At 35.3% G+C, this 21,991-nt stretch overlaps 1 protein-coding gene across 1 annotated transcript in view; it reads left to right on the top strand.

The window, feature by feature from the left end:
- Nucleotides 1-20,747, top strand: part of NAA35 (N-alpha-acetyltransferase 35, NatC auxiliary subunit) — an 87,477-nt gene extending 66,730 nt beyond the window's left edge. Inside the window, exons 15-23 of the mRNA XM_065878767.1 lie at nucleotides 5,732-5,798; nucleotides 7,177-7,275; nucleotides 7,880-8,058; nucleotides 11,453-11,589; nucleotides 13,356-13,423; nucleotides 15,585-15,725; nucleotides 16,324-16,446; nucleotides 19,436-19,516; nucleotides 20,357-20,747. Of these exons, the coding sequence (XP_065734839.1) occupies nucleotides 5,732-5,798; nucleotides 7,177-7,275; nucleotides 7,880-8,058; nucleotides 11,453-11,589; nucleotides 13,356-13,423; nucleotides 15,585-15,725; nucleotides 16,324-16,446; nucleotides 19,436-19,516; nucleotides 20,357-20,416 (955 nt within the window). The 3' untranslated portion in view covers nucleotides 20,417-20,747. The remainder of the gene's footprint in view (nucleotides 1-5,731; nucleotides 5,799-7,176; nucleotides 7,276-7,879; nucleotides 8,059-11,452; nucleotides 11,590-13,355; nucleotides 13,424-15,584; nucleotides 15,726-16,323; nucleotides 16,447-19,435; nucleotides 19,517-20,356) is intronic.
- The last annotated feature ends 1,244 nt before the right edge of the window (nucleotides 20,748-21,991 follow it).

Below are 21,991 nucleotides of genomic sequence, written 5' to 3'. Positions count from 1 at the left end.
CTATTAACAGTATAAGAGAGTACACTTTCCCTGCATCCTGACCAGCAGTAGGGGTTATCATTCTTTAATTTTTTCCAGTATGTTGAGTGAGAAGTGATATCTCATTGTTAGTTTAATTTTAGCACTTAATATGATATTTATTGGACATTTAGAATTGTTCTATAAATTGCTTGTTTATATCCTTTGCCCATTGACTTTTTTTTTTGAGGGAATAGTATAGTATTATAGAACATTTTAAATAGAAGATCTAATGAACATAGTCTTTTTCTCTTCTGTTTACAAAAAGTTTTCCAGTTTTAAAGTATTCTTGTTTTTGAAATAAGAAAGTATAAATGGAAGACCTCTTCCCTTTGCTTGATAAACTACCACTTCAAGTATTTCAAGACGCAACTTGTTTCCCTTTCCCCTGACTTCCCCCTCTCCTACTCCTGTAGGATTTTTTTTTTACACACATACACACACACACACACACACACACTGTATTTTATTTTTACAAGAGATAAACTGACACCAAGCATTGCAAATGGATGACCACAACAAAAGCAACAATGATTGCAATTAGCAAACACGAAACACACTCATACTATGTCATAATATTGACAATCAGTCCAGTAACCTTCCACTGTAACAGCTCCTTTACTTTGCAGTGAAAATTGACTTGTGTATTTTTTGCCTCTGAGTCCTTGTGGGATTTTTTTTTTTAATTCAAACAGAAAGTCACAAAAATTATAATCATCCTCATCAGTTCACTCAGTCCCATGTAATTAATTTTTTTTTTCATCTTGATCTTCTGTTAGCACTTTTGTGAATTCATCAGTTTTCCATTAGGGTTCTGAAAATGCATATTCATTCAGTTCAGCAGTATAGTCAGTTACCAGAAACCTGTACTTGTCAGAGTCATTTCCGTGAATTCCTTGCAGATAAAACCCTTTTAGAGGAACATTTTTGCAAAAGCATCAGAGTACACCCAGAACTGTCTGTAAATGACAAAAGACTTAAAAATGACCACAGTTAGGGCTTCCCTGGTGGCGCAGTGGTTGAGAGTCGGCCTGCCAATGCAGGGGACCTGGGTTCCTGGCCTGGTCTGGGAGGATCCCACATGCCGCGGAGCGGCTGGGCCCGTGAGCCATGGCCGCTGAGCCTGCGCATCCGGAGCCTGTGCTCCGCAACAGGAGAGGCCACAACAGTGAGAGGCCCGCGTACCGCAAAAAAAAAAAATGGCCACAGTTAAAGCTTTGATGAAAGTTCATAATAATGCAATTGACAAGGAAATTTAGTTATTTCTGAGATATTCATTTTAAAGTAATAACTAGATTTATGACTTATAACATTATACCAGAACATATAAGATTTTTAGAAATTTCATGTAATGTCTGAAACATTTATATTAACATATTTCCATACAAATAACCCAAAGAAAGTTTAGTATTAGTTGTTTTTTTGTTTTTTTATACTGCAGGTTCTTATTAGTCATCAATTTCATACACATCAGTGTATACATGTCAATCCCAATCACCCAATTCAGCACACCACCATCCCCACCCCACTGCGGTTCCCCCTTTGGTGTCCACACGTTTGTTCTCTACATCTGTGTCTGAACTTCTGCCCTGCAAACTGGTTCATCTGTACCATTTTTCTAGGTTCCACATACATGCGTTAATATACGATATTTGTTTTTCTCCTTCTGACTTCACTCTGTATGACAGTCTCTAGGTCCATCCACATCTCAACAAATGACTCAAATTTCGTTCCTTTTTATGGTCGAGTAATATTCCATTGTATATATGTACCACAACTTCTTTATCCATTCGTCTGTGCCCATTGGCTTTTATTAAGTGGTTTACTTTTTTCAGAAAATTTGTGGTAACTCTTTGTATATTATGAGAGGTTAATCCTTTATCTGTGATAGGCATTGCAGATTTATTTTTTTCCCTAATCTTTTGTCACATCAAAATGTGAAAAATGCTATTTGAATTTTGATATGGATTACACTGAATCTGTAGATCACTTTAAGTAGTATGGACATTTTAACAATATTAATTCTTCCAATCCATGTGCCTGGAATATCTTTCCATTTATTTGTATCTTCTTCAGTGTCTTTCATTAATGTTTTACAATTTTCAGTGTACAGACCTTTCACCTCCTTGGTTAAATTTATTCCTAGGTATTTTACTCTGTTTGATGCTATTGTAATTGGGATTGTTTTCTTAGTTTCTCTTTCTAATAGTTCAGTGTGACAGTTTTTTATATTGAGTTTGTATCCTACAACTTTACTGAATTCATTTATTAGTTCTAACAGTTTTGGCGGAACCTTTAGGGTTTTCAATATATAATACCGTGTAATCTGCAAATAGAGATCATTAAAAATTAGTTTTAAATTTCTTTGATTAAATATATCATATATTCAGATGTATGAACTGACAGACACCTGTACTGCCATCCATTTTAAGCAAAGTTTTTATTTTGCTTTTATAAATTCCATTACTGGTAAGGAAATTGATAAAATTTTATAAATACTAAATATATTGTTAATATGAATTAATAAATTTTATTCCCTTATTTAATAAATATAATAAATTAGTATCTACTATTGCCAGATACCTTTCTGGGTTCTGGAGAAAAGACACTCCTGCTGACAAGGAGCTTGCCTTACAGTGAGAGAGACTAAACAGTAGACAAATATATAATGTCAGGTCATAGTAATGTATAGAAAGATAAGGTAAGATAAGATGGTTCTCTTAGATGGGAGGCCTCTTGGAAGTGGTGATACATGTAAATAAACAGAGAGTGAGCTATGCAAAATCAGGGGATGGAGCTTCCTGACAGTAAGTAATAACTGAAAGGTCTCAAGAGTAGGGCTGAGCTTAGGTATCAAGGAGTGGGCTAATTTTAATGAATTCATTCTTGAAAGATATTAAAGACCCAAATAGCTTTTGTTTATATGGGTCCTGTTTATTGATACCTACTATTTTAGAAATTAAAACAATACTTTAAAAATATTTATTCTTTTTGAAAAACAGTAAATCTATTACATGTTAATATACATACATAACATTCATAAATTGCATATTAACAAAATTTTTATGGAAAATAACTTTTTAAGAAAAATTAGTAAGAAAAGTGGAATTGTTTTACCTTTTTGCAGATCTCTTTCATGTCTGTTTTAGTAGAAGATAGCTGGATTATTTTAACCTGCATCTACTTTCAATCTGTTGTAATATTACACACCATGTAGCCTCTGGAAAAGCCAACTGTACACTTGTGAGAGAATGAGAGCAAAAGGCAAATAACATCTTAATGTTATTATGAAAATAGTTTTGACCTTGTGTTCTCCCCAAAAGCATCTCAAGGGCCATCCCTACCATCACCACCAGGTGAACCTAGGGCACATTTTGAGAACTGCTGACTATAATTTCAAATCCTCCTCCCTCACCTCATCCTTTTCTCTTACTTTAGTCCTAGAGGTAACCGCTACGTTACAGTTTATGTGTTTCACTTTTATGAATGCTTGTATACTTTACCCAAATATATGTGTCCATAAATAATATCAGTTTATGTTTTTAAACTTTGCATAAATTTTGTCACACTATATATACATCCTTTTGTCACATGATTTTTCCCTTCAACATTAGCATTTTGAAATTGGCCAAGTTTATCCAGCAAATTTATTTTATTTGTTAAAATCTGTCCTTCAACTGTACTGCAGTTTATTTTGCTTTTCTCTACAATTGGATAATTTACCTTGTTTCTAATTTATCACTGTTAAAATCAGTGCTGTAGTGAACATCTTTGAATTATGTCTCCTTTTGCACGTAGACTATATACTTTAAAATACAATTAATTGCCAATCATAGGCATGTGCATCTTCAGCTTTACTAGTTTTGCCAAATTGCTTTCCAAAATAATTGAACCAATTGGTATGCCAGCCAACAGTGTATAAGGATTCCAGTTTCCCCATAGTCTAGGCATTATCAGACTCTTCAGTTTTTGACAATATGACGTATATGAAATAGTGTCTACATCCTCTTAATTTGCATTTTGTCTTTTCTATTTAACAGTCTTTAACACTTAGATTCCACATTGTCACACTTATCATTACCCATTTGGATTTAACTACAGTTTGATCCTCATTACTTGCAGATTCTGTATTTGTTAATTTGCCTACTTGCTAAAATGTATTTGTTAACCCTCAAACCAATATTCACTCTGCTCCTGCTGTATTCATGGACATGTGCAGAGTGGCAAAATATTCAAGTCGCCCAACGCTGAGGTCAAACAAGGCAACTCTGTCTTCTTGTGCCTTATACTGTAAACTCTATTAGATACCCCTGTTTTTGTGCTTTTTGTTGGTGATTTTGTAGTTTAATGGCCTCCAAATGTAGTGATGTGCTGTCTAGTGTTCCTGGCACAAGAAGGCTGTGGTGTGCCTTACAGAGAGATTATATGTGTGTTAGATAAGGTTTGCTCAGGCGTGAGTTCATTGCTAATCAATTAACAATGTACATTACGTATAGTGTCTTTAAAAAGAAATACAGGTAAACCAAGGTTATACATTGATCAGTTGATTAAAATGTTGGGACCAGAGGCTGGCAGGAACCTAACCCTGTATTTTACCCTAGCAGCAGTGTTTCAGTATTCTCTGTTCAGGGTCCACAGCAAGTTTATAGACCATAACTATCACAAATACCAAGAATCGACTGTGCATGGTAGCCTATTGATGTTATCCTGCTGTTTTAAAAATTCCAATGTTACAGATGTTACAATGTTTTTTTTCCTTTGTGAGTGACTTGACACTTTCTTCTGGAGGACTGTAGATTTCTCTTTATTTTAGGAGTTGAAGAGTTTTACCAGAATGTTCATGTGTGATTTTCAACTATTCCTATCTGGAAATCAGTCATTAAAGCCTCAAGTCTTCAAATCAGATCATTTTTCCTATTTTATTATTTATTTAATTATTGCCTCACCTTCATCTGTTTCTTTTTCTTTTTTTTTTTTTAAAGAGCTCCTTATATACTCTATCTTGTAGATTTTCCCCCCTGTATTCCTCATGACATTTATCTCTTACTTCTGTTGTGTTGTAAAAAAGTTGTTCCCTAGATCTTCAAGGCTACTATGAGCATCTTTCACCTACTAAATTTTTTAATTTGAAAATCCTAATTTTCAGATCCAGAAAGTCTTTTTTTTAAGGGCTTTATTTTTGTCATCTTAAGTAATTTTCTTACTTTGGGCCTTCAAGCCCAAAGTAAGTAGCCTTCCACTTCTGTTTTGCTGCCACCTGTTCCAGGTGTCCTGCCGTTTCTTTCTCCTGGCTGCTGCATGCTTTATCATTATCTGTTGCATGAACATGACTGTTTATCTTTGAGGTTCTGGTCACATTGCTCAGTTATGGCAAACACTTAGGAGTAGCAAGTTGTCAGCTCCTTTCAGTGCACCAGGAAAAGTGTTTACTTTTTCCCATCTCCTTAGGTGCAAAGGCTACAGTCAGTCCCACCTCAGGGAAAGAAAAAAAAATCTTTCCAACTATTCAGCCCTGTATTTCCTCCAGGGCCAGGCAGGTAGCAGATCCTCCCAGACTGTAATGTTAGCAGTCTTCAACTTAGTAATGTATTTGGTTCCATTTTCTCATTTTCCCACTTTCCCTATGTATTGGTAGCACCTACAATAATCACCACTTCTATTTGTAGGCCAAACAGTTTAATTTTAATAACAAGAATATTATATTATCTTACAGGTGCTGCCTATATAATAATCACCAGGCTAAGGACTGTATTGATTCCTTTGTTACTCACTGTGTTCGGGTAAGAACTACAATTTGGATCATTATGGTGGACACTTAAAAATCGTGGTGTGCAGTATCTTCAGTAGCATTAATTTGTGCTATTTTTTCATCTGACATTTCTTATTCATCTTCCCTGAAATTCGTAGGAAATTTCTGTCTCTTCTTACACTCAAGTGGATAGCTTCATAACCTGTAGTCTTCCTGGAACGTTGTTAGATACTGAGGGCACCTTTTGATGCCCTTTCACTGTATCCTTTGGGGACCACAGAAACAGAATAAGCTATGACCTCTGTCTGGGAAGAAAGGAGTTCAGTTTTTTTTTTTAAATGGACACAAAAACTTTATTTATTTTTGACCTTATAAACAAAGAATATGGGTAACATCCCCAAGCACTTATCTTTGTACTGACTTAATGAGAACAGGATTATAGTAAAATTAAAATTATCCCTTTTAGATGAGAGCATGAACTTTTTTCAAATCTCAAATAATTTGGAAAAATAAAAACCTTGTAGGTGATTAATTATAAATCATTCTTATTTAATTATAAGCTCTTTATAGACAGCTCTTTCTTGCCTAATTCCAGTTACTAAATATATATATGTGTGTGTGTGTGTGTATATATGTATATGTATATAATCTGTATAGATATAAAGGCAGCATGGTTTGATGAAAGGAAAACCAATAAAAGACCAGATTTTATTTTTATTACTAACATTTTATTGTTATTAGGCAGATCACTTTACTTTTCTGTAAACTTCTCAATCTTTAAAAAGTGAAACGTTAATACTGCCTCTATACCTCTTATCGGCTATTTATCAATTAAATGAGATAATATCTGTCAAAGTATGCAAATGTAAAACATTATTATCCTTAAAGAATCTTAAAATGCATACTTCTTAAATCAGAACAAACTTCTGATCCTGTCTGTTGTCTGATTCATGAAATGTTACAATATTTTATATGAGAATACTGTGTAGGTAAGAATAGGAATAAAGAACCTTAGGGTTTGTAGGTATTAGCCATTATCTAATTATTAGGCATTCTGGTATATTTAAAGCAGCAGAGAAGTGTCAGCCTTGAACATTGACTTTTGGCTTGACATAAGCAAAAAAGAAACTGTCCCTTTTAATTTGTGGGAAAATATCTAAAGATTGAAGGAAGATATTTTTGCCATATGAAAACAAGTTTCATAAACAGCCATTCCTCTAGCTATTGGTAAATTCCAGTATTGTTTCTTAAAAAGAAACACCTATGTAGAAAGTATGCATAGCATGATTCTTATAGACATTTTTTTCCCTTAAACAAGATTTTGAAAACTTGTTAACTTTTGAATGTTAATTTTCTTTAGTATAAGCATATTTCATATTGACGGTTAACAAACTGTTTGTGTATTGTAGCCATTCTGTAGTCTCATTCAGATCCATGGACATAACAGGGCTCGACAGAGAGATAAGCTTGGTCATATTCTTGAGGAATTTGCCACCTTGCAGGATGAGGTAAGAGCCAACAAGTTGCCCTCCCTTCCAAAATTAAGCAATTCATATACCTTGACCAGATTTTCAAAAACAATTCTTTGGAACAGTAATTTGGCTATTTAATTTTTCAATATGGTGAATTGACTTAAAATGTAACAGTTATGTATGCCAAAGAAAGGGTTTACAGAACAAAAGAAAACAATAATCCAAACCTTGAAACATCTTAAATTATTTTTTTTGATAATCGGGATGAATGGTAAAATATGCGTAGAGCTGTAGTTATAATTAGAGCAAGTTTACATTATAATAAAAATGTATTAATCTTCAAGTAAATTTGTGAGCAGAACCATATTAATAATATAACTAGAGTTATGATGTCAGTTATTTTTATTTTTGTACTATAAAATGGATATCTTTTTAATTTAGGAAATGTTTAGATAAATGTTATGCTTTGAGAAATGAGAAGTTTGAATGTAGACCTAACCAAAGGTGCATTTGAAAGTATGAATTCTTGAGGTGGTGAGATGTACATTTTCTGCTCATGTGCTGTTTTTAGCTGTATGTTTTTGTTATTCTCTCATTACGTTAAAAAGAAAGTTAATGTTATGATGTTTTGTTGTGATAGGCAGAGAAGGTTGATGCAGCCCTTCACACTATGCTGTTGAAACAGGAGCCCCAAAGGCAACATTTGGCCTGTTTAGGTACCTGGGTCCTTTACCATAACCTTCGAATTATGATACAGTATCTTCTAAGTGGCTTTGAATTGGAACTCTACAGCATGCACGAGTACTATTACATATATTGGTAAGAGAGCAGTTGGAGTTAAAATTGGTGGTGGGTGGGATACGTAACATCTGAGAGAGTATCTGTAAAGTAGAGTGTTAACTTTAAGGTACTTTTTTATTTACTGTATTTGAAATTTAGTTGTGGGACAATTGAAAAATATCTGTTGAAAATTAGAGCTAGATCATCTTAAACATCTTAAGTGTCATAAAAATGTACAAATATATTTTTTCTAGCCATTGTAATATTTATTTAAAATTCACTAATAAAAGTGGCTTCAAAGTAAATGGATTAAGTGACGAGCTTTTGTTGTTTCCAAAGAGAAAAATTAACATACATTTTGCACTGACTTCAGTGATGCTATGTACTAGCTGTGGAATGTACTTAACTGAATTAAAGTTTCAAAATTTGAACCAGATCTTTCTTCTGAGAAGAAATTATGGCTAAGATTATCATTGGGAGTATAACTTGGCAAACTGTGGCCCTGAGGATTTGTCTCAGGAGCTTTGAAGGAGTTGATAATAGGTGATCTTCAGCAGAGTAGTTCTTTGCTTTCAGTTGGAGATGAGATAAACGTAGTAAGAGGATGCTTGAGAATATTTTAGGTGTGAAATAGCTGTCACAGAAATAAAATAAGAAAATTGAGAGCTAATGAATTCAGTTATCTTGCATCTTTTTCTTAGTCTAGTAAAGTATGGTAATTTAGTTGTGGTAATTTTAAAATAGTAATGACCTATTATTGCCAATCACAAACAGCTAAGTTTAATATATTAGATCTTAATATATCTAAGATATACCTAATATAACTAATTAGATCTTAGTTCATCTTTTTAATTCATATTTAAATTATTTAAGTTGGTATTTAAGATATTGTATATTCCCTGGAGTCACTGCTGGTGGAGGCAGGAAAGTCATTATATTCTACGCTGTTAACATGGTTTTGTGGTCATGGCTGCTAGGGCTCTTAACAGGTAATTCTTGGTTATGAAAAACAGATAACAACTCTTACCAACAGGTGTTGTTATAGCTACTTGGGATTTTTTTATTATTAATTCATACTAGACACCTCTATTCAAACGAGGCATTTTATAGGGGAACATGCTCAAGTATTGTGGTTTGAGGCAGCTAATTGGAAGCTTTTGTGCTCTTGATTTCTCAAGACACAATTTTTATATGTTTTTTTGCACAATGGATTGGCATATGATATTCAGATAAATACTCCATTAGAAATTTACCTGAATACTTGAGCAGATTCATTTCTTCTCTTGTTAAAAAAAGAAATTTTAGTTCTGCTTGTAAGTACCCTTCTGGTCTACTTTCATGTTAGTTTTAACTGCTTTTTAGTTTCAAAATTACAGATTGGGCTCCAGTATTTTCACAAGGTATATATACACTGTTGTTCTTCTTCATGAATGTGATTCCTAAAGCATGTGGACCCTTCTAAAATCAGTAGAAAACAGTGATTCTTAAATTTAGCGTGCATCATAATTACTTGGAAAGCAACTTGCTGGGGCTCTGTTCCTAGAGTTCCTGGTTTACTAGGTCTAGGGTAGGACCCACCGAATCATTTGCATTTCTAACTGCTTTCCTGGTTAAGACTGCTGCTGGTCCTGAGATCACAACTGAGAATTGGTATAGAATATTAGCACACTGACTCTCCTTAGATATAATTAGATATAATTATAACTCTCCTTAGATATAATTGTGTATTAATTTTGATAAAGCACTTTAATAAAAGCTCATTGAAATATCTGATATTTGAAAGGAAAGTCCTGAATTGTGCCAGCTATCCCCTTTACTCGTCTGTCCTTCTGTTAGATAGTTAAAAGGTAAAAGGTATCATTAGTTCCCTATAGAAATCTTCTCAGGACTTCCCTGGTGGTCCAGTGGTTAAGACTCTGCGCTTCCATTGCAGGGGGCAGTGCCTTCGATCCCTGGTCAGGGAACCAAGGTCCCACATGCTGCATGGCACGGCAGAAAAAAATAAAAGAAGAAAAAAAGTCTTCTTATTGAGTTAAGAGAGGTTACAAACCCTCATTTTGTAGTGTGATGGGGGAAAAAATTCATTTGTATCCTATAAAAGTATACTACATTGAATGCTTTTCTTAAATTCATTGCCAGGAATGATTTTCTCTCCATGTGAAATTATATACTTTAAAAAATATATATATATATATATATATATATATATATATATATATATATATATATATATATATATATATATATATACTGGTTTGCTTTAACTGCCAGGAAGTGTAGTGCTCAGTTTAGCTTTAAGATACAGTATCTGAGTCATTCCAGGTGTATCATTTCATTTGTTTTCGTTTTTGTTTTTTTCCCGTGCCACATGACTTGCAGATCTTAGTCCCTGACCAGGGATTGAACCTGGGCCACTGCAGTGAATGCGCCAGGTCCTAACCACTGGACTGCCAGGGAATTCCCTTGTTTTGCTTTAAAATGTTCTTTTTTTTAATGTGTTTTAATATTATAACCTGCCTTATAACTGTTTGAAAAATTGGGGGAATAGGTGTCATACACTCAAACTTGATCATAATAAAATTTCTTATAAATCTTTGATTTTCATTAATGTAGTAGTGGTCCTTAATTTTATTTAAAGAATATATATTCATATCCTAGATTTAAACTGCTTTTCTGGCTTAAGAGAAAGTATTGTTCGTTAGTTTAAACTTATGAAAATTTAGTATCTGGTGGAATAATCTGTGTCACATTTCCTTATTGAATAAACTCAAGTAAATTGTATGCTAGCATGTTTATAATTTTTTATTTTTTCTGTATTTGTTTCCTTTTGTAATTAATAACAAAATAAGACATTTACTTAATAGGTCTTGGAGAAATGTGACCTATGTTGATATAGTAAAAACAATTGAATGGCCATTCATTTGATTTACATATATATACATAATTATCAAGAAGTCTCTTTTTAATTGAAGTATAGTTGATTTACAATATCGTGTTTCTGGTGTACAGCAAAATGATTCAGTACTTTTGCAGATTCTGTTCCATTATAGGTTATTAAAAGATAATGAGTATAATTCCCTGTGCTATGTAGTAAATCCTTGTTGCTTATCTTACTTTATATATAGTAGTTTGTATCTGTTAATCCCATACCACTAATTTGTCCCTCCCCACCAGAAATCTTTAGAAAAGTTGTAAAACTCATATCATTGTAGGAAATTAAAATTTTCTGCATTGTGTGGCAACAAGGGAGAGTTAATCATTTGTAATGCCCATTTCTTGTAAGATCTGTCAATTATCTAATTGAATAATTTTGTTTTTGAAAAAAACTTATAAAGCATTATAAAAAATATCTCTTTATTAATACTAGTACTTGTGTTGACCAAGCTATCTCATTTAGACATCTGCCATTAACTAACATTTTCTTTCCATTAAGGTATCTCTCTGAATTCCTTTATGCATGGTTGATGTCAACATTAAGTCGTGCCGATGGCTCTCAGATGGCAGAGGAAAGGATAATGGAAGAGCAGCAGAAAGGCCGTAGTAGTAAAAAAACAAAAAAAAAGAAGAAAGGTAAAAAAAAAAAAAAGAAAGGTGCTGTGAATTTTCTTTGAATTTTATTTATTTTTATACAGCAGCAGGTCCTTATTAGTTATCTATTTTATACATATTGGTGTATATATGTCAATCCCAATCTCCCAGTTCATCCTACCCACCCCACCCCCCCGTTTCTCCCCTTGGTGTCCATATGTTTGTTCTCTACATCTGTGTCTATGTTTCTGCCTTGCAAACCGGTTCATCTGTACCATTTTTCTAGATTCCATAAATATGTGTTAATATACGGTATTTGTTTTTCTCTTTCTGACTTACTTCACTCTGTATGACAGTCTCTAGGTCCATCCACTTCTCTGCAAATGACCCAGTTTTGTTCCTTTTTATGGCCGAGTAGTATTCCATTGAATATATGTACCACATCTTCTTTATCCATTCATCTGTCGATGGGCATTTAGGTTGCTTCCATGACCTGGCTATTGTAAATAGTGCTGCAATGAACATTGGGGTGCATATGTCTTTTTGAATTATGGTTTTCTCTGGGTATATGCCCAGTAGTGGGATTGCTGGGTCATATGGTAATTCTATTTTTAGTTTTTTAAGGAACCTGCATACTGTTCTACATAGTGGCTGTATCAATTTACATTCCCACCAAGAGTGCAAGAGGGTTCCCTTTTCTCCACACCCTCTCCAGCATTTGTTGTTTGTAGATTTGCTTATGATGCCCATTCTAACTGGTGTGAGGTGATACCTCATTGTAGTTTTGACTTGCATTTTTCTAATAATTAGTGATGTTGAGCAGCTTTTCATGTGCCTCTTGGCCATCTGTATGTCTTCTTTGGAGAAATGTCTATTTAGGTCTTCTGCCCATTTTTTGATTGGGTTGTTTCTTTTTTTTAATATTGAGCTGCATGAGACTGAATTATTTTTAAACTTAAGAAATAAGTATAAAAAAAATAAAAATTAAAAAAAAAGAAATAAGTAACATTGGAGTGAGCTACCTGTGCATTTTAATGGGTGAATTAGTCATTATATTTTAATTCTCACCCATCTTCTCTTAAGAAGGTATAAGGGTAGAAACTGAGTCACAATATTGGTACAAACCTTTTGGTTCCTTTTCTTGCTTTTCTTTTACTGCTTTGCTATTTCATGTGTCAAAGGACCTTAGGACGAGAAGAAGTAGCCACATGGAATAAGATAGGTTAAGGAACAAGACAGCAGGAGACTTTTGATACTCTTTTGACAGAAGGCTGACAGCTCAGGAAGGAAGGAAATCGAGTTGTGCTGTTACAGTCAGCACAGAAGGATGATCACAGAGCACTTCAGCATACTGCCCAAGGACCATGAGGAGAAAGAAATGTTTCAGAGGGACTCCCCTGTTAATCACTCATGGGAGGGTACAGATAGGCTACAATTGTTACAAAATAGTGCTTTGTGTTCCCTTCAGATTTCAACACTTTGGGTGGGTCATTAAATGACTTGTATGCATGGCTTTCCTATAAAAGAAGTCCCTGTATTGTGACCTGAGAAGAAATTACAATTAATTCATACTAAAATCTTGTGGTATTAACTATTTGGGAACACAGTTATTGTTTAAACTTTCTGCTATATTTTATTGTTTGTAGATTTGGGCCATAAAATAAAATTTAGCCTGTAGGAACAAACTGTTTGAAATTTTAATTTAGTAAACAAGGTAGAAGGAAGGTTTTTTTTAAAATTTAGATTTCTCCTGCAGTAATGCAAGAGGAAGGGGGAAAGAGTTTGGATGATTTTCTTTCTAATTACAGTTCGCCCATTGAGCCGAGAGATCACAATGAGCCAGGCATATCAGAACATGTGTGCTGGAATGTTTAAAGTAAGTTGCTACATTGCTATTACATTGTTTAATTCTTGGGTTGGCCAAAAAGTTCGTTCCGTTTTTTTCTGTAAGATGGCTCTGGTAGCACTTAGTTGTCTTTAACTTCATTCGAAACAATTTTGTTAGATTGTATGTGACAGCTGTCATATTCAGTGTGCATTTAAAAAAAGACATCAAAATTGGTGAATTTTTGTGTAGCCATTTTAATATTGAAATGGAAGAAAAGCAACATTTTTGGTATATTATGCTTTATTATTTCAAGAAAGGTAAAAACACAATCGAAACGCAAAAAAAGATTTGTGCAGTGTATGGAGAAGGTGCTGTGACTGATCGAACATGTCAAAAGTGGTTTGCGAAGTTTTGTGCTGGAGATTTCTCGCTGAACGATGCTCCATGGTTGGGTAGACCAGTTGGAGTTGATAGCGATCAAATTGAGACATTAATTGAGAACAATCAACGTTATACCATGCGGGAGATAGACAACATACTCAAAATAGCCAAATCAAGCGCTGAAAATCATTTGCAGCAGCTTGGTTATATGAATCGCTTTGATGTTTGGGTTCCATACAAATTTAGCGAAAAAAAACCTTCTTGACCGTATTTGTGCATGGGATTCTCTGTTAAACGTAATGAAAACGTTCCGTTTTTAAAACAAATGGTGACGGACAGTGAGGAGTGGATACTTACTGTACAATAATGTGGAACGGAAGAGATTGTGGGGCAAGTGAAATGAACCATCACCAACCACACCAAAGGCTGGTCTTCATCCAAAGAAGGTGATGTTGTGTATTTGGTGGGATTGGAAGGGAGTCCTCTATTATGAGCTCCTTCGGGAAAACCAAACGATTAATTTCAACAAGTACTGCTCCCAGTTAGACCAACTGAAAGCAGCACTCGACAAAATGCATCCAGAATTAGTCAACAGAAAACGCATCATCTTCCATCAGGATAACGCAAGACTGCCTGTTTCTTTGATGATCAGGCAAAAACTGTTACAGCTTGGTTGGGAAGTTCTGATTCATCCACCGTATTCACCAGACATTGCACCTTCGGATTTCTATTTATTTCGGTCTTTACAAAATTCTATTAATGGAAAAAATTTCAATTCCCTGGAAGACTATGAAAGGCACCTGGAACAGTTCTTTGCTCAAAAAGATAAAAAGTTTTGGGAAGATGGAATTATGAAGTTGCCTGAAAAATGCAGAAGGTAGTGGAACAGAAAGGGTGAATATGTTGTTCAATGTAGTTCTTGGTGAAAATGAAAAATGTGTCTTTTATTTTTTCTTGAAAACCGAAGGCACTTTTTGGCCAACCCAATAAAATGAACCCTCTTCTGTGATTCTTTCCAGGTTCTAATTTCACCTTTATTTTTACTATCTGCTTGAAAATTACCTTTTTTCAAAGTCTAGTGGTTTACTAATTTGTTTAACAAATATTGAACCCTTGTCATGTGTCAGATATCTTGTACTGGCTACATTGCAGCATACCAAGTCTAATCAGATGTGATCCTTGTGTCACGTGCCTAGTTAATGACAGGCCAGGTGACATATATGTGGCATAGGTACTAAGAGAAGGAAGAGTTTACTTCTGATTGATGATCAGGAAAGGTTTCTTAGAAGAGATGGGGTCTGGATTTTTTTTAGAAGTGTATTAGGAATGGGGCAAGCTCCGCAGTAAATGGCTTAAGCAAAGCAGCCATTTTCAGGAGTTAGTAACTCTTAAGTTGTGCTTGGCAGTTCAAGAAATTATTTAAGGCAACTTATATTAAAATACATAAAACAATATGGACTTCTGTGTGAAAAACAGGACCAATGCTTTTCTTATAAAAATTATATTCTGCTTTTTCTTCAGGAGCTTTTACTTGAAGGTTTCAAAGCTATTATAAAAGCATTAGGAAGAATAATGTGCATGTGGCATTTCACTAGGAAAATTAGTAATATATTAGACATTGGAACTTGAACATTTTTTGTATAAAAGGTGGCTCAGGATATCAAAATGAATACTAAAGTCAGTTTTTCTCTCCCTGTTTCTGATTTCTGAGCCTTTTTTTGATTAACTATGTGTAAACAGCTGTTTCTTGTTTTCTATTCTGTATTAATGAGGATGTTCACATTTTCATATTAATACCATCTGTTTTTCTCTCTTTTTTTTACTGTAGACCATGGTAGCATTTGACATGGATGGCAAAGTACGAAAACCCAAGTTTGAGCTCGATAGTGAACAAGTTCGATACGAGCACAGATTTGCTCCATTCAACAGTGTAATGACACCACCGCCAGTGCACTATCTGCAGTTCAAGGTGAACCTGCTCCTTAAAATAATTGTAAAATAGTTAGTCTTAGACCTCCTTGGATATGGGCTGTTCGTACCTAGCCATTTTGTTAAAATAGTCAAGTCAAACTAGTATTGGATCAATGGGATAAAGTAATAAAATAGCAGTTTTAAATAGTAGGAAAATTATTTGATTTTGGATATACTCATCACATTAACAGTTATTTAAATATGAGAATAATATGAGGTGTGGTATATGAAGGTTGAAAATTGAATAGGGGGCTTCCCTGTTGGCGCAGTGGTTGAGAGTCCACCTGCCGATGCAGGGGACACGGGTTCGTGCCCCGGTCCGGGAAGATCCCACATGCCGCAGAGCGGCTGGGCCCATGAGCCACAGCCGCTGAGCTTGCGCGTCCAGAGCCTGTGCTCCGCAACGGGAGAGGCCACAACAGTGAGAGGCCCGTGTACCACAAAAAAAAAAAAAAAAAAATAGGGACATGCCAAGTGTTTGCTTTAGTGTCTGTATGTGAATGGATAATAAATGTAGAATTCTTTAATTAAAAAAAGGTATTTTAGAGTTTTTTCATATTAAGCATGTTTTAAATAATAGTATTTCTTTTTTTTAGGAAATGTCTGACCTCAATAAATATAGCCCTCCTCCTCAGTCTCCCGAACTGTATGTGGCAGCTAGTAAGCACTTTCAGCAGGCAAAAATGATATTGGAAAATATCCCAAACCCAGACCATGAGGTAAGACTGCAGTCACAGTAATTCTAGAGGAAAAGCTTGGCAGGAAGTACCTATCTTACTACTGGATGACAGTTTAATTATAAAATGAACCTGACAGTATTAATAAATGAAGCCTGTCAGTGTTCCTGCTAAGGATTTCAAAAAGCTTTGCTAACCTAACCTTGTCAGACTTAAAATTATTTGATGAAAGAAGTGATGTAAATATCTCCTTTGTGTACATTTAGAAATCAATGCAAAGAGAAATGAAGACTTAGAACCATAAAGTAAGCAGAAAGAATAGAAATAAGATCCAGATTGATGCACAGTTCAGTTATGTTAAGATTTAAAATTTTTGATTTATAGTTTACTGTATTAAAATATAATTATATAAATCTTAAGTCTAAAAGGTGATCTGGTCAATTATTACAGGAAGTAAAAATAACTGTATTCCACTTGACCATTTAAAATGAAGACTATTTTGAGTATCATTCTACAGAGTTTAGAACTTGTAAAATATAAAATACTGTTTCAGCCTTTTGTTAGTTTCATAATTTATACCTAATTTTATTGAAATGCATTTATTCTGTAAATGAGAGTTACCTGTAACACAGACCATTTTGTGGAGTATATCTTGGTACAGCCTCCATGGAAGGGTATTTACCAATCTGTCAAAAATCACATGTCCTTAGGCCCAGAAATTCTCCTTCTTGGGATTTATCTTATAGATACATGTGCACATGTGGGAAATGATGAATATACAAGAGTATTTATTACAGCAGGATTTGTAATAGTAAAAAAATGAGGAAACTTTAGTGTCCATCAGAGGGAACTGTTACATGCCTTTTCATCATGCAGTAGAGTACCGTGCAGCCCTAAAAAGGACAAGGAAGATATTTATTTACTGTAATGGAATGTTCTTCAGAATATAAGAAGTTTAAAAAGCAAGCTTAAAATCTGTATGTATAGTATGCTGCCCTTTCAGTCAAGGGGAAGAAAGGAAGACTACATGTATGTGTGGCAATATTATATGAATATAACATATCTCTGGAAAGATACATAAGAATTAATAACAGTGTTTGCTTCTTAGGAGGGTTGCTAAGTGCCTTAGGGAAGAGGGGTAGGAGAGAGATGACTTTTTAAAAAAATCATATATAGTCACATAATGAAAGAAAATAAAAGAGGGGAGTATAAAAATTAGAGGAAGGTGCCTATAATAGATGGAATATTTCTTTTAGTGGACTTCATTTATTTAACTCAACAAATATTGTTGAGTGCCTACTAGGTCCTAAGCACTCTGGTAGGTTCCAGCAGGGAAAAAACACAGAAATCTGGGCCCTCCTGGGGGCAGGGGAGGCAAACAGTAAATAAATAAATGTTATATAGTGTATTAGAAGATCATAAGTACTATGAAGAAAGATCAAGCTGGGAACAGGGATAGTGAATGCTACAAGGAGGCAGGTGGAGGGGATTAGACATTTTTAAATAAGTTGGCCACTGAGCAAGTCCTGGAAGAAGGTGAAGAAGCAAGTCACGTGGCCCTCTGGGGATGGAGCCTTCTAGGCAGAGGGATCCACTATGTGTAAAGGTGCAAAGGTAGGAGTGTGCCCTGTTGTATTTGAAGAACAGCCAAGGGCTTTTTTTTTTTTTGGCGGTACACGGGCCTTTCACTGTTGTGGACCACAGGCTCCGGATGCACAGGCTCAGCGGCCATGGCTCACGGGCCCAGCCGCTCTGCGGCACGTGGGATCTTCCCGGACCGGGGCACGAACCTGTGTCCCCTGCATCGGCAGGCAGACTCTCAACCACTGCGCCACCAGAGAAGCCCGCCAAGGGCTTTGTGTTGGAGTGAGGTGAACAAGGGGGTGAGCTGTTGGAGAGTTTTGAGCGGAGATGTGACCAGATCTCATTTTTGTTCTAAAGGATCACTCTGGCCACTGTGCTGAAAATAGACTGTGGTGGGACCAAGGGTGGAAGCAGGAGAGCCAGTTAGAGGCCATAGCTATGATCCAGTTGAAAGGTGGTGGTGCTAGTGGATCAGAAGTGATTGCGTCCTCTGTGAATTTTAAGGCCTAGTCAATGGGATTGATTGATGGTGATGGATTGGATGTGGGGTAAGAGAAAAAGAGTCAAGGATGGTTTTGAGGTTTTTGGCCTGAGCACCACCAGGGTAGATTGAGTCATTTAGGGAAGACTGCAGGCTGGAGCATGGGGGAGGCAGGGCTGGGAAGGTCTGGAGCTCAGTTTTGGACATGGCTTTTGGATGTCCAAATGGAGTAGTCATGTAGGTAAGTGGATGTGTGATCTGGAGCTGAGGAGAAGCAGTTCCTGAACTCGTGGTGACGTGTCTAGTGAGGTCACTAAGAGGGCAATGGGAACTTGTTTTCCTTCAAGTTGCCCATTACTTCCTCTTAAGAGAAGTGAATATTTCATTCCATTGTTATTCATGTGTTCAGGAGAAGTCTTTTAGACAAATGGTTGTCAGAAGTAACAGTTAACACTTAAAGGACACTTATTACCTGCCAGGTGTGGGTCTCAGCTCATAATATATATTAACTCACTTAATCCTCAGAACAAGTCTTTGTGGGAAAGGTAAATTATTATCCCTATTTTTACAGATGAAGAAACTAAGGAACAGAGAGGTTAGAAAACTTCCAGAGGTTTCATAGCTAGTTAGTGGCAAAGCTGGAATTTGAAAACGGACAGCTTAACTTCAGAGTCCATGCCCCAAACACTACACTGTATTGTCTTTTTAAGACTTTGCAGTGTAATATCTTTCATTTTAATGAAAAAGAGATACAGTAGCCCTTTCAAGTCTTCATGGTTGACTACTAGAGTTCTGTGTTACTAAAAGATGTATGATGGTGTTCATGTTTTTAAATTGCCTTTTAATAAAATATTTTATTTTAATAGCAACACGTACATTGTGCCAATTTCCTCTTATTATCTATAAATAAATACATTTTGACTATGAATTTTATGTTTTGATAGCTTAATGTTGCTCATTGTTTAGGTCAATAGAATTTTAAAGGTTGCCAAACCCAACTTTGTGGTTGTGAAGTTATTGGCAGGAGGACACAAAAAGGAATCTAAGGTAAGTATATTGTAGGGAAAGTAAATGGTCTTAATTTATTGTAAAACTTCATTTTTTTTCAGTAAGATGAATAAATATTACCAAAAAGTCAAAACACTCATAAAAACTATTCTAAAAGAGATTCAGTGGCAGAAAATAGATCAGAGCTTGCTGTTTTTCCTTGAAACTTAAAGATTTTGTTGACTTAAAATATCTAAAGTCTTTGCTTCCATGTAAATTACTGAATGACTTAAGGTAATAAAAGAAAATGTGTGTACACAAATTTATGGGAGAGTTATTTAAAAAGTCATCTGCCTTTAGAAAAGTGAATGCTTCAATAATTAGAGCCTTTAATGGCTCAGGACATGGAAGATTCTGTAAGCTTCCATCGGTAATGCTTTTGTATCATTAGTGCTGTATCAACATTCGGTGCAGAAGAGGCCAACCACCGAGGCATTTTCGGTGGCATTTGCCCATTATATGCATAACGTCTGTTTGTGTACTCCCATTACTTTGCTATGATCTCTTATCTCCTGCTCTGCTTTAGCAGTGATTCATTTCATTGCTCAGGAGTATCAGCGACCCTGGAACTAAAAAAAAAATTGCTGGCCCATGACCGTTTCCTGTAATTTAAGTCCATTTTCCTTTGTTAACTATTCTCTGAAGTTAGAAAACCGCTGCTCAGCATGTTTTCTAATGACCTTCATAAATCCAGAGATAAGCTACATCATTTTCTTTTAAATCTCTTTTGTGCTGCCTTGTCTCTAAAAACATGAGAAACTCTAAAATTATAATAGTCTTTATTTTGTTTACTGTCTGAATATGTATAAGATACATAAATTGACTTTGTTTTCTTTACAGGTTCCTCCTGAGTTTGATTTCTCTGCTCACAAATATTTTCCTGTTGTGAAACTTGTTTGAAAGAGAGACTGAAAAGGTGACCAAAGAGGTGAAGTCTACTTTCAGATTCTACTCTTAGAGGATCTATCCATCAGTCTTACATGAAGTGAAATGGATTTCTTGGGTAACAACCCATTATAAGGAATACTTTTAATTTGACAGCCTTACATGACGTGAATGAAAACTGCTGTTTTAAAGTGGTTTATTATGTTCCATGGGTGAAACTGGTCTTATTGAATGCATTGATGAACATTATATGGTTTTATTACAGATTTACTCAGAAATCATTTTTTATGAATGATTGAGTGAAAATAGTGTTTGTAAAGGTTAATAAATTTCTTGACAAAAAATGCACTACTGGAGATGAAAAACAATAGCACTTCATTGATACAAGAATTGAAGGTGTTTATTACTCTTAATGTTTGAGTAGTTCAAACATTATCCAAAAGAAGTTTCAAATTAAGGGATTTTTTTAAACACATGGGATTTGGGCAAAATACATTTTAAAGGGATTTGGGGGGGCCTCCTAGCTATATAGGGAGACTAAATTACACGGGGATTGTGATTTTATGTGTCATGGATCTTAAATTATATACCTGTCAGAATATAAATTTTTTTTTAATCCTTTAACTGTTACTTTTGGCACTTTTAAAAGATTACACATCATGTTTGCTAGTGACATTATTCAAAAGATAAGACTGTATAGATTTGTTCAGTTTTAGAGTTAGGTTTCAACACGGCATACTCCTTTTTGTTTACTACTTCACAGTTTAACCCATCAGACATTTTCAATCGGGGTCTTTCCAGCATCCTCTGGCTTTGAAAATTGACTTAAATCACCTATACCTACAAATGCCCAGTGCCAGTGGCTTCACCCTTCTTTGCTGCCAGTTCCTCTTCCTGTCTTTGCTCTGCTGTTCTGTGTCAAGCTGCCATGGCCTCTGGGGGCCTTTCCTTCTCCTCCACAGGAAGCAGTACTATTAGCAGAATGAGCTACCTGCGCCTAACTTAAATTGACTTTTGGCTTGGCTTAAGACTAGCAACCATTTTATATTTGCTCTGTGGTTTCTGAGTTTCAAATATCCTAATTCTTATTTGACACCTTTCTTGCAAATGTGATTATTGAAACTTTATTTCTGGAAATATTTGCAAGCAGCTAACCTGAGCAGATCTTGCCGGCTACGGAGTAAGAACTTTCCTGACCCCCTCCTTCGTGGCTGTTGAAGTAGACTGGCGACACGTGTGTCATCCAGGAACAGCCCGTAGGCATCCGGAAATCTCAGAATCCAGAAGTCTTTAAAAATAAAGTAGGCTGTACAGTAGAAACTTGAGCTATGAAGAGATAAAGAATATACTTGTTGTTAGCTATTTGGTTAGTTTTTTGAGAAGAAACACTGTTTCTGGCTGGTAATTTCTGAATACTTCAAACAAAAAAGACAAAGAAATGGTAGAAAAGAGGCAGTAGAAGAAAGAATTAAAAGAAAATGCATGGAGGATAAAAAACAGCAAGATTTTGCAAACCACCAAGAAGAACCTGAGGCAAGCTAGAAGAATGCGGGTCAGGGCCACCAGGGACTGTTGGATTAAGAGGGCACT

This window comes from Phocoena phocoena, chromosome 6, assembly GCF_963924675.1.
Source record: "Phocoena phocoena chromosome 6, mPhoPho1.1, whole genome shotgun sequence".
Classification (NCBI taxonomy): domain Eukaryota; kingdom Metazoa; phylum Chordata; class Mammalia; order Artiodactyla; family Phocoenidae; genus Phocoena; species Phocoena phocoena.
Note: the sequence above shows the minus strand (reverse complement) of the source record. Positions and strands in the feature narration are given on the sequence as shown.